The sequence below is a fragment of the Dendrobates tinctorius genome, unplaced genomic scaffold, assembly GCF_039654945.1.
Source record: "Dendrobates tinctorius isolate UK_male_01 unplaced genomic scaffold, ASM3965494v1 ptg000004l, whole genome shotgun sequence".
NCBI lineage: Eukaryota > Metazoa > Chordata > Amphibia > Anura > Dendrobatidae > Dendrobates > Dendrobates tinctorius.
The window spans coordinates 16,626,935-16,639,464 of NW_027361672.1; the positions used below are offsets into that span (position 1 = coordinate 16,626,935).

The following is a 12,530-nucleotide window of genomic DNA, read 5'->3' on the forward strand; positions in this document are numbered from 1 at the left end:
CCGACCAATAGTGGCATCGACGGAGTCCATCTTATCACCACTTTCTATACTTTTAGAAAAAATACCGACTCCCTTGACATGACAAGCATCATCTTACCTATTGGATACAGGAGACTTTCTTAGAGTCATACGGTCTTTAGGTCCTATCCCTAGGGATTCTTACTTAGTGTCCTGGGATGTTGAGGACCTTTACACATCTATCCCAGATGACCTAGGCATCAGTTGTGTTAGGCGACGACTATTAAGATCTAACATGGATAGTAATATGGTCAATTTTTGTGTGGAATTACTGACATTGGTACTTACGAAGAATTATTTTCTTTTCGAAGACACATTTTATTTGCAGACAAGGGGGACCGCGATGGGATCCAACGTTGCGCCCCCTTAAGCAAATACGTTCATGGCGACCTTTGAAGACGATATAGTGTACCCTAACCCACTTTTTAAGACCCATTGTCTAGTCTGGAAAAGATTTATAGATGATATTTTTTGTATATGGATGGGTCCACTACATACTTTGGAGGAATTTCATAACACACTGAATACGGCCTGGTCGGGTTTATCTTTTACTATCACCAGTGATCTATGCGAAGTGAGCTTCCTTGATACTAAGGTCATTAAGAACGGGGAGGGTCAATTAAGTACTGACCTTTTTTTATCAAAAGCACGGACACAAATAGCCTCTTATATTATAAGAGTCTACATCCTCTCTCTACTAAGAGATCCATACTCTCTTCACAATTTAAGAGGGTAGAACGGATAGTCTCTGATTCAACTATCAGTAAAACTAGACTCAATGAGATGTACAATAAATTCAAGGATAGAGGCTATCCCACTGACCTATTGGACAGTGCATTACATCCTCCAACTTCCACACGCAATTCAGTGAAAGGACGAATTCCTTTTGTCCATACGTTCCACCCTTATGCACATATCTTACATCGATCCATAAGGAAACACTGGGGACTTTTGAGGGAGGCACATCCAGAGGTCACTGAATTCCATCAAAATTTCTTACCCTGTTACAAGCGTCCCAAGAATATTAGGGACACTCTGATCAAGGCCGACATTGGCTCAGGTACAAGATCGTCCATACAAAGATTTCTCTCAACCCCCAAAACAGGCACCCATCCATGCTTACATTGTAATCAGTGTGGGAATGTATTGAAGGGTGATCACTTCTATCACCCACACTCAGGCAAACGATATAAGATCAAAGATTTTACCACCTGTGATACTTCGCATGTGGTATACCAGATTAATTGCCCATGCGGGCTCCTCTATATCGGTGAAACTACTCAACCGATAAGGGACCGCATCAGTAAGCATAAGTCCACAATTCGATGCAGCAATACATTATTACCATTACCACAACATTTTATTACAGCTGGACATACTATCCCACAATTAAAATTTTTAGTCACTGAACATGTCCCTTCCCCCCAGAGAGGTGGTAACCGTGTCCAACATCTCAAACAAAGAGAGGCCTTTTGGATACATGAGTTACAGACACTAACACCAAAGGGCCTCAATAGGGAATATGACCTATTATCATTCTTATGATTTGCTCTGCACATATAAGCGGGAATGTATTTAGGTTAACGGTTTCTCCATATAGTTTGCAGTATTCGCTGCGTTTTTGCTTACTAAGGTACACAATTGGATTTGGGCTATGTTTAAGATGGGATACTGCATTTGTCATTAAACATGTGATCCATATAATATGATTCTAACATATTGTCTTCTGTACTATAAGTAGTGTCTGATTTTTTTGCATCTATATATTTTGTCAAATTTGCAATGTACTGAAGGCTTATTGTCATAGCCGAAACGTCTAATATTTGTGACTGCAAATAAAATCCTTCACATATCGCAAAAGTTGAGTGCTAAAAATGTTTTCAATTACTTATTCTGGTGTTGGAACCTTCTTTTTGTGCACCTATTCAGTAGTGCCACGATATATTTGAAATTCTGGAGTTGAAGACACTTCTGCAAACCATGCATTCAGAAGCAAGAAGTTCGCCAAACCACACGTTTTTCAGGTCTGTAGTGGAGCACATGGAAACGCTATCTCCTAGCCAGCAGATGCATGTAATGCATTCGTGCCACGCCGCTCTACTACAGGTTACCTCCCTAACCTCCTCCTCCCACCCCAGTAGTTCCTCCACCTGCACCCCCTCCAGCCACTGTCCCTCCTCCCCCTCCTATTCAATACCAGCAGCCTCCCCCGTACCAGCAACCTCCCCAGTACCAGCAACCTCCCCACTTCCAGCAACCTGCCCTGTACCAAACTCCTGCCCCGTACCACTTCTCAACCACATCATCTGCTACTCCAGTCCCTGCTCAACCCTCCACTCCACCACACACCACCTGCTCTGTCTCCCACATGTCCACCCATTCTATTTCTTTTTCCACCCCATCACCTCTAACTGTTCCTTCCCCACCACCATCCCAGGCCTCTCTCCACACTCCCAATGTCGAAGTGTCCCGCAGCCCCTCCAGCAGTATTTCCACCCCACTCTACACTAATTTATGATTGTGTGTCAACAATAAAAATACACGTTTTCGGGTTTAAAGCTTTATTAAAAAAATTCTCTATTGAAATTGACAAACATTTTATTAAAAAAAAAATGGTTCAATAAAAGTTAAATTGTTGGATTACAATTGTTGTCTGTCATTTATTTCTGCGGCTAAATATGTTTAAACCAAAGGTAAAATACTGGGTATAGAAAAGGTAAAAATTATTGGGTATACTAAACAAGGTACATAACTTTGGATAAAAGGTAAATAAATGTTACCTTTTGGCCACAGTTGTGTCCCTGGTTGTGTTTTAGGCAAAGTATTTCACCTTTTAGCCAAAGTTGTGTATCTTGTTGGGGATTACCTAACAATGTACACAACTTTTGTTAAAAGGTGAAATACTTTGGCTAAAACACAACCAAGGCACAACTGTGACCAAAAGGTAAAAAAAAATTGATAAACCACAACAAGATAGACAACTTTGGTTGGCAAAGGTGTACTGTTGGTACAGAAGGTACATGACTTTGGTTAAGGGCAGAAATTTATCAAACTCTGTCATCCTGCCAGTCTATTCTTCCTTGAGGTGACAAAGTATTGGGCAAAATTGTCCCTCATTCGTGAAACTGTCACAGAACTTCTATTGGTAATGTTATGGTAATCTTGCAAGGTGGTTTCTTCAGAGTGGTCCTCAATGGAAATGGGTTCCTTGCAGATAACAAAATTGTGCAGGACCACGCAAGCTTTGATCACCTCGTCCACAGTTTCAGTCTTGAGATCGCAGTCAATAGGACACGCCATTTGGCTGTCAGAATACCAAAAGCGCACTCCACCATTCTTCTTGCTCTTGTGAGGCGGTAATTAAAAATGTGTTTTGTTGTTGTCAATCCTCTGCTAGAGTACGATTTCAAAAGGTGTTTTGACAGCTGGAAGGCTTCATCCCCTACACATACAAAAGGCATAGGTGGGCCAGATGTTTGAGGCAGCGGTCTAGGGGGTGGGAACTAGAAGGTGTTTCCATACAGTCTACCCCCCATGGCAGACAATTTGAAAACTTGGGAGTCATTGGAGCGGCCATAGGCCCCAATATCGACAGCAATAAATTTGTATCCCGTGTCAGCGATGGCCATGAGGACAATGGAAAAATATTTCTTGTAATTGAAATATTCAGATCCCGATCCTGCTGGCTTTACAATGCGGATATGTTTCCGTCCACAGTGCCCAAGCAATTCGGAAACTGACATATCTGTAGAAACTTGTCAACAATTTCAATCCACCTCTCTGTTGTGGGCTCTGGTACAAACTCATCAACTAAAGAGTCCCACAGTGCACGGCATGTGTACTTCACAATTCCAGATATGGTGGAAATCCCAAGTCTGTACTGGAAATGGAGTGACGAAAGGGATTCTCCAGTTGCAAGGAATCTGGGGGGAATTAAAAAAAAACAAATTAGTTCAAAATCACAGCTTTACATACCAAAACTCAGCTATAACACTTGGAAATACAAACTACCACCAACAACATTCCAGTCAAAGTGTGCTCTGAAGCGAGCAGATCCAATAAATGTGGCTTACCTTAGAGTCCCCATCAGACGCTCTGTCGGTGAAATGGAGAAGCGGCAATAGGTGTCCGATCTTCTTATGAGGTCTGCAATGCGCTCCACCAAGTAATCAAAATTCTCCATTTTCATCCGAACATATGCCAAAAATTTCTCCGGGTTTCGTCTAAGGTCCATGCAGAGTGTAGAATACACCCGACGCGTCATTCTCTTGGCTGTGATGGGGTGGATCCACAAACGGCGTCGACGTCGCTGACGCATGATGCGCTGCTGTCTCGCTCTCTCCTTCTCCAGAACAATCACCCTCAAATGATTCGCCTCAACTGTAAAATCCACCAAATTCTTCAAAATATTTCCTATCACAACATCCATCTTCGCCAGTCACTTGCTCTTCTCTCCAACCTGCACTTGCTCCACTACAACCTGTCAAAGATGGGCTGTAGGATCACTGTATATATAGGTTTTCAGTAGCCAATCATGTTTGGAAGCCCCCAAGGGGCGTCTAAAAAACCGGATCCGTCGAAGTCCGTCGAAAAACGGATGGAAAAACGGATGAAATGGATGAGACGGATCCAGTTTTTGGTCGGATGCGCAAGACGGATCCGGCAGAAAACCGAATCCATTACATCCGGTTTTACATAACATTTGACGTATCCGGCGCAAGCAATGATAATTGTTCTGGTACTCGGTTCAATCTTTGTCTATAAAAGAAGTCTATACACTTAAAGGTTCCAGAGAATGAGGTTAAGAAATGGATGTGCTCCAGAACCTATGACAATGTTCCTTAGTATATAATTTGCACTTTTAAATGTTTACATTTTACATCTAGTTAAGTATTAAAATTATCTCAAAATGATCAAACCTTACCTCAAGAGAATCTCCAGCAATCACTAAGGCACAATCGTGTTTCCTTCTGAAAGCATTTAGCTCCAAGTGAGCCTCGCTCCGACTACTTACCTGCAAAAAAATACAACATGATACCAGATTAAATGGACAGCAATAATAAAGTTAAAGAAAACTCATACACCTGGGCGCTCCGCTTTACGCTAACCTGACCGTGTTAACAGCAAGCAAACACACACGGACAAAATTGTTGGCACCCTTCTGTTCAAGTAAGAAAAACCCACAAAGTTCACTGAAATAACTTGAAACTGACAAAGGCCATTTTCAATTTAAATTTACTGATCATCATCTAAAGGAAATCAGACATTGCTTTTGAATTGTGGTTCAACAGAAAAATAATTAGGCTATGTGCACACGAAGCAGAACTCTTGCGGAAGTTACCGCGAGAAATCCTGGAATTCCTTTCCGCGGGAAATATAGATTTTTGTGAGGACTCACCGTAAAATCCTTTTCTCCGAGACGCTCATTGGGGTACACAGGTACTGTGGGTGTATGCTACTGCCACCTGGAGGCTGACACTAAGTGAAAAAAAAAACGTTAGTTCCTCCTCCGCCGCATACACCCTCGCCCTGATTGCGGGCGGAAACCAGTTTAGTGCAACAGCAGTAGGAGAACACAAAATAAATCAGCCTTAATGCAGAGAATAATATGTCAGAACAAAAGGACCACCCTATCATCAGCAAAAAATGCATATTAATTAAACAAGAGCCAACTGGCTAATAGGGTGGGTGCTGTGTCCCCCAATGAGCATAGAGAAAAGGATTTTACGTTGAGTCCTCACAAAAATCCATATTTCTCCTTTATCTCATTGGGGGACACAGGTACTGTGGGACATCCTAAAGCAGTCCCTGGGTGGGAGATTGACTCACCGATCCAAGCCACATGCACCTCCTGTTTAAAGGTGTGTCACTGCTGCTTGGAGAATCCTTCTACCTAGCCTCGCATCTGACGAAGCCTGGAAGCCTGAGTATGCACGCTGTAATGTTTAGAAAACGTGTGCAGGCTGGACCAGGTTGCTGCCTTGCATACCTGCTCTGCCGAAGCCTGGTGCCGAAGCGCCCGCTGCCCGAGTCGAGTGTGCCCTGATCCCTGCCGGAATCGGCGTACCTCTAATGCGGTAAGTAGGCCTCCTGAAAAGTTCAACGAATCCATCTGGCTATGGTTGCTTTTGAGGCTGCGAGTCCCTTCCTGCGCCCTTCGGGGAGCAAGAACAGCATATCCGTCTGGCGATAGGGTGCCGTCCGAGACACGTATCTCCTGAGTGCTCTCACCAGGTCTAGTGTGTGGAGAGCTCTTTTCACACGGTGTACTGGCGCTGGACAAAATGAAGGCAAGACGGTATCCTCATTAATGTGAAATGAGAACACGACCTTCGGCAGAAAGGGGGGAGCTGGCCTTAGAACCACTTTATCCTTCAAAAAAGTGAGAAATGGAGCTCGGCATGACAGGGCCGCCAACTCCGTGACCCGCCTAATGGAAGTTATGGCTACCAAGAGTACCACCTTCCTGGAAAGGTATGACAAAGAAATATCTTGCAGCGGCTCAAAAGGAGCTTCTTGCAGGACACTCAAGACCAGGTTAAGGCCCCAGGTGTCCAGGGGAGCCCTATAGGGAGGTACCAAATGGGAGACCCCCTGGATGAACGTCTTCACCTGCAAATTAGTAGCAATCTTTCGCTGGAAAAGGATGGACAAGGCCGATATCTGTCTCTTAAGGGAGCTCGGGGCCAGCCCTGAGTCTAAACCCGACTGGAGAAAAGCCAAGATGTTGGGGATAGAAAACGTTAGTGGACAAAACCCACGCTCTCAACACCAAGCAAAGAAAACCTTCCAGGTGTGATGGTAAATTCTCGCCGAGGTGGCCTTCCGGGCGCTAACCATTGTAGCAACCACCTCAAGCCCAAACCCCGCCTGGGTCAGAATCCAAGATTCAATGGCCATGCCGTCAAACACAGGGCCCCTGAGTTCGGGTGGAAGATCGGGCCCTGGGACAGTAGATCTGGGTGCTCTGGCACTCGCCATGGGACGTCGGTGAGCAGCTGCACCAGATCTGCGTACCACGCCCGACGGGGCCAGTCTGGTGCCAGCAGAATTGCTGGGACCCCCTCTGTTTTGATTTTCCTGATGACCCTCGGGAGTAGCGGCAGCAGAGGGAAGGCAAAACTGGTTCCATGGCAGCACCAACGCATCCACGGCGATTGCTCGCGGGTCCCTAGAACGAGCAACAAACCCTGGCACCTTGGCGTTCACCCTGGAGGCCATCAGATCCACATCCGGCATCCCCCACCGTTGGCAAATCTGCTGGAAGACCTCGGGGTGCAGAGACCATTCTCCGGATGTGACACCCTGCCGGCTGAGGAAGTCCGCCGCCCAATTTTTTACGCCCAGAATGTGGACGGCCGAAATTACCGAGTGGCTCCTCTCGGCCCAGCGAAGCACGTGTTCCACCTCGCGCATGGTTGTCCTGCTGCGAGTGCCCCCCTGATGATTTATGTAAGCCACCGCTGTGGCGTTGTCCGACTGAATTCTCCCTGTTCCATAGCCGATATTACTAAACGGAGAGATTCCATTCGAAAATGTTTGATCCTGATGAACTTGTTCAGGAGTTTCAAATCCAGCACTGGCCTGATTGACCCGTCTTTTTTGGGAACTGCGAACAGATTGGAATAAAAACCCTGAGCTTTCTCGTGCTCTGGTACGGGAACAATGACACCGTTGCGCTGGAGTGAATCGATGGCCCCTAGCAGCGCCCTTGCCCGGGGCTCTACTTTGGGGAGTCAAGATAGAAAAAAACATTTTGGGGGATACCCGATAAAGTATATCTTGTACCCTGAGGACACCAATTCCGCCACTCATGAGTCGTGTGCTACCGTGCCCCAGGTGTGGCGAAACTGGAGCAGGCGGCCGCCTAGTCTGCCGTCCTCGGGTACTGAGTGCCCCGAGTCATTTGGCTGAGGCTCTTTGGGACCTGGTACCCCTCGGCCTGGACTGGCAAGCTCGTATCCTGCCCAGTTGGTTGGCACTATATGTGACCTGCCAGTCTTTGTCCTGGTTGTAGCGAGCTGGCGCAGCGGCATTGGATGCTGCCGTCCACCCGGGGTTACGAAAAACCCGAAACCGTGCTTGAGGCTGGCGAAACGGCAGTTTGGCTCTCTGCTGTGGGAGAAAACTGCTTTTCCCTCCTGTAGCATCCGCAATGAGCTTGTTTAATTTCTCGCTAAATAGACGGCCACCTTGAAACGGAAGGGAAGTGAGAGATTTCTTAGATATCGGATCGGCCTGCCACATCCTTAACCAAAGGGCCCTCCTAATGGCGATTGCATTTGCAGCCACCAGTGCCGCACAATTGGCCGCACCCAGAGAGGTGTTGATCAAGTAGTCACCGGCCATGGCAATCTGACTTCCATTTCCGACACCTCCGTCGGTAGATCCCTATCATGCAGGATCTTATTCAACGATTCTGATCATGACATCATGGCCTTGGCTACCCATGTTGCTGCAAACGATGGCGAAAGCGCTGACCCTGAGGCTTCATATACAGAGCGGGTCAAGTTCTCTATGAGCCGATCCGTGGGGTCTTTAATGGAAGAACCACTAGGCACCGACAATAAGGTTTTCGAAGCCAAGCGTGAGACTGGCAGGTCCACCACAGGAGATTCCGCCCATTTCTTACAAAGCGCAGGTGCAAACGGATACCTTGCCTTCAATGTTTTCTGGCCCGAAAAACGCTTATCCGGTCGTTCCCTATGACGCTGCACTGTGTCCTCGAACTCTGGGTGAGTGCCAAACACCCTATGCGATCACCTCGCCCGCTTAAAGGCCACTTTATGGCCTGAGGCCATGGAGACATCATCCTCCATTCCCAAAGTCTGATTGACAGCTTCGATGAGACTGTCAACCGTTTCCAGACACCCTGGAGTATCTAAGTCCAGGGACTCGATGGCGTCAACATCTGAACCCTGCTCGCTCTCGGAAAATGGTGACGGAGAACGAGACGCCGCACTCACGGATGCTGAAGCACCGGATGGGCCCGGGGATACTGTGTGGGTTCTTTTCTTATGCACCTGCCCAGCGTGAGCGCGGCCCCTGCAAGCTGGAGGTTCTTGTAAGGTGGACGAACCCTCCCAGACAGGCGAGCCGGCGCCTCTGCCCCTATTTGGGGCTTGAAGGGTCTCGATCGCCTTTGTCAGAGATGCCATAGACCGTGATAGTGACAAGGCCCATTCCGGGGGATCTGAATCCCTGAGCTCTGTCACAGGGTGGGGCTCCTTGGCGCGCTCGGAGTCGCAGGCGTCACATAACTTTTTGGTTTGTGCTCGTGGAAACATACTCCTACTGGAGATGCATGTGGCATAAAGAAACGTGTGCGTCTTCCCTTTTTCGGCCATATTACCGCCAGACTGGACACCACGAATACCGCCTATACGATGGGAGCTGAGGGGGAAGGAAGAGGAGGAGCAGCTCCCCTAACTGCATGTAATGTGGCCTCCAGGGTCGGGTTCACACTCACCTCGAACCTGTGTCCCCCGTGCTCCGCTCCTGTCTGCACTGCTGCTTGGGGAATCCTTCCTGCGTCTTTCCTATGAGCAGGCGGCCACGTCCTCCCTCGGTCGTGGCCTACCCAGGAGTGAAGCCAGGAGCTCAATTTGCAAGGCTTCCGCTCTGGTCACGGGGGCGGGCGCCGGAAATGACGTTCCTCCCCTCGGCCTAGCTCTCGGCTGGAGACGCGGGCTAAATTTTTACATGCCCGCCGCGGGAAGGGGCGCGCAGGAGGACATCACAGGCGCCCCACTTCCTATGGCACCAGAACCCGGGATCCGCGCCAGTGTGGAAGCGGGGGGAAAAAAACGACAGGGGCTGCATCCTCCTCTCCCCCTACCTGGAGCCTCTGAACGCTGCCGGAGAGCCCTCCCCACCCCTCCATACCTGACAAGCGAGGAGCCTCCATGAAGAATTCAGGTAGCGGGAATGGGGTGACTTATGGACGGTGCAGGCACCCTAGCTCCATCTAACCCCTTCAGGGGGTGAGGAGAGGGACCGTCCGCCGCCTTGCCACACCGCCGTCCTAGCGTTGGTGGAGCAGTGAGGGCCGCACAGACTACTCTTGTGCCTCTGTACAGCCCCATGGTTTCAATACCTAGGGGTGGCCAGGGCTAAGTCCGGCATTATGTCCCACGTCGCGGAAGAGGATACGTGGAGGGATACTCGCAAGTGCTCGCCCGTTGATGGTTTGGGGAAATCGGACCCTTTCAATAGGATCCGTTGCCCGTCTTGTCTTCATAAAATAACAAACACAAAAATGGAAGTCTGGGAAAAAAGGCCCAGATACATCCCACGGTACGGGAAAGGATACGTGGAGGGCGATACTCAACGCGTGCTCGCCCGTTGATGGTTTGGGGAGATCGGACCCTTTCAATACGGACCGTCGCTCCGGTCTTATCTTCATAGGAAAAAAGAGAAAAAAACGTCTGGAGACATCCAGACGTGTGTGCCTCCAAAGGACACTAAGCAAAAAACTGGTTTCCGCCCGCAATCAGGGAGAGGGTGTATGCGGCGGAGGAGGAGCTAACCTTTTTTTGTTCACTTAGTGTCAGCCTCCAGGTGGCAGTAGCATACACCCACAGTACCTGTGTCCCCCAATGAGACGAAGGAGAAAATCGCATTTTAAATTCCCGCGGAAAAACTAGCGATTTGCAAGCGCTTGTAGCTTGCAGAATGCTAGCGTTTTCCAAGCGATCTGGAGCATCGCTTGGAGAACAGATTGACAGGTTGGTCACACTCGTCAAACATAGTGTTTGACGAGTGTGACCAACTTTTTACTATTGAGGCTGCCTATGCGGCATCAATAGTAAAAGATATAATGTTAAAAATAATAAAAAAAAATAAAAAAATAGTGTTATATTCACCTTCCGGCGTCCCGCGCAGCCTTCCCGGTCCTCAGCGATGCTTCCGGTCCCAGTAATGCCTTGTGAGACCTTTGATGACGTCGCGATCTCACGATAATGTAGCGTTCTCGCGAGGAATAGGGACCGCTACATTATTGCGAGACCGCGACAGTCTCCTCTCCTCCGTACCGTGGGTACCATCCGCAAATGTTCTGCTTACTTTTCGCATTGTGGGTACAGCCACATACGGAAAGTACGCAGAACAATGCATTCCTATGTGGGCGGATTTGCCGCGATTCCGCAAAATAATGAGCATGCTGCGGATTTTTCCACAATGCGATTCCGCCGTGGGAAAATCTGCAGCATTAGCACAGCATTGCGGAATCCCATTGGATTGCATGGGATGCTTTTTTTTGCGTTTTCGCTGCAAAATCGTGCGTTAAAAAACGCAGCAAAAATGCAAAAAAAAAGTGACGTGTGAACGCAGCCTAACACGAAAAACAAACTAAATAAAAAAAGCAATGTCTAACAGAAGGGTACCAACAATTTTCATGTCTGTACATACCTGGACAGACAATAATATGCAGTGCATAAAAAGGTTTTCCTAATTCTTAATATTACGTTCAATTGTCCGAACATGTTAAAAAAAAAACAAAAAAAACATACTTTTATTTGAAACGTAGCACAGTTCCTGTGTCACCAGGTTTCTTCTCCAACTCTTGAAATCAGCGCAATAACATTTTTAGCGTCTTTTAGCTAGGGTGGCCATACACTGGTAGCAGCTATATAATGTCATCCAAAGTAACGCCACCACTGCATTTAGGTCACTCCATACGTGACAGGTTGGAGTGGGTCTGGGATCCCGGGTGCTTTTTATTCGCTACTGAAGATGTTGTTCATGTGTGGCCACTCTCTAATAAAATTAAAGGGATTGCCTTGTGAAAACAACTTATCACCTATCAACAGGAAAGGCGATAACTGATTGAACGGCTGGGGACCGACTGCTAGGATCCGCACCGATTGACAGAATGGGAGAACGGGGCACTTCTATTCCTGTGAGAAAATACAACAGTCATGTACATGATCAACGGCTGCTCAATAAATTCCCTATGGGTCTGCCAAGCGATGCACTTGGCTTTTTCAGGCAGAATAATATAAGGATCATTTGAAAATGAATAACATACATATCTCCTTAAAACAGCAATTTATTAGATATGCATGAAAAGTATTTATAACCCCCCCTACAATAAGCAGACTAGACAAAGTAATACACCAAAACAGCCTAAAGGCCCCGTCTCACATAACGAGATCGCTGATGCGTCACCGATTTTGTGATGCAACAGCAATCTCGCTACATGTGACACATAGCGGCAAACGGCCCCCCCGCTGGATATCGCTGATCGTGATCGAAAGTCCTAGGCCATTTTTTGATCGCTGGTGTCCCGCTGGCCTGCATGCATCGCTGGGTTTGACGCTGACGAGCGACCTCGTTGGTGACGCTGAACTCAGGGACGCAGGCTGGAATCGTTCAGAATAGCTGCTGTGTGACAACGCACTAGCGATCCTTACCAGGTCGTATCGTTGTCGGGATCGCTGGTGTGTCACTATGTGAAACGGGACCCTAAGAGAGAAGCTGCAAGGAGGGAGCTCCTAGATAAGATGGCCTAC

At 47.7% G+C, this 12,530-nt stretch overlaps 1 protein-coding gene and 1 long non-coding RNA gene across 3 annotated transcripts in view; both read right to left on the minus strand.

The window, feature by feature from the left end:
* ATP9B (ATPase phospholipid transporting 9B (putative)) overlaps positions 1–12,530 on the minus strand; it is a 478,099-nt gene that overhangs the window by 48,676 nt on the left and 416,893 nt on the right. For both annotated transcript variants that reach the window (XM_073566404.1, XM_073566400.1), the window contains exon 21: positions 4,943–5,032. In XM_073566404.1, coding sequence (XP_073422505.1) covers positions 4,943–5,032 — 90 coding nt within the window. The remainder of the gene's footprint in view (positions 1–4,942; positions 5,033–12,530) is intronic.
* On the minus strand, positions 2,563–4,936 carry LOC141082471 (uncharacterized). Its single transcript, XR_012230514.1, has 2 exons — positions 4,092–4,936; positions 2,563–3,941 (listed from the first exon to the last, which is right to left on the minus strand). It is a non-coding gene; the product is annotated as an uncharacterized lncRNA (long non-coding RNA).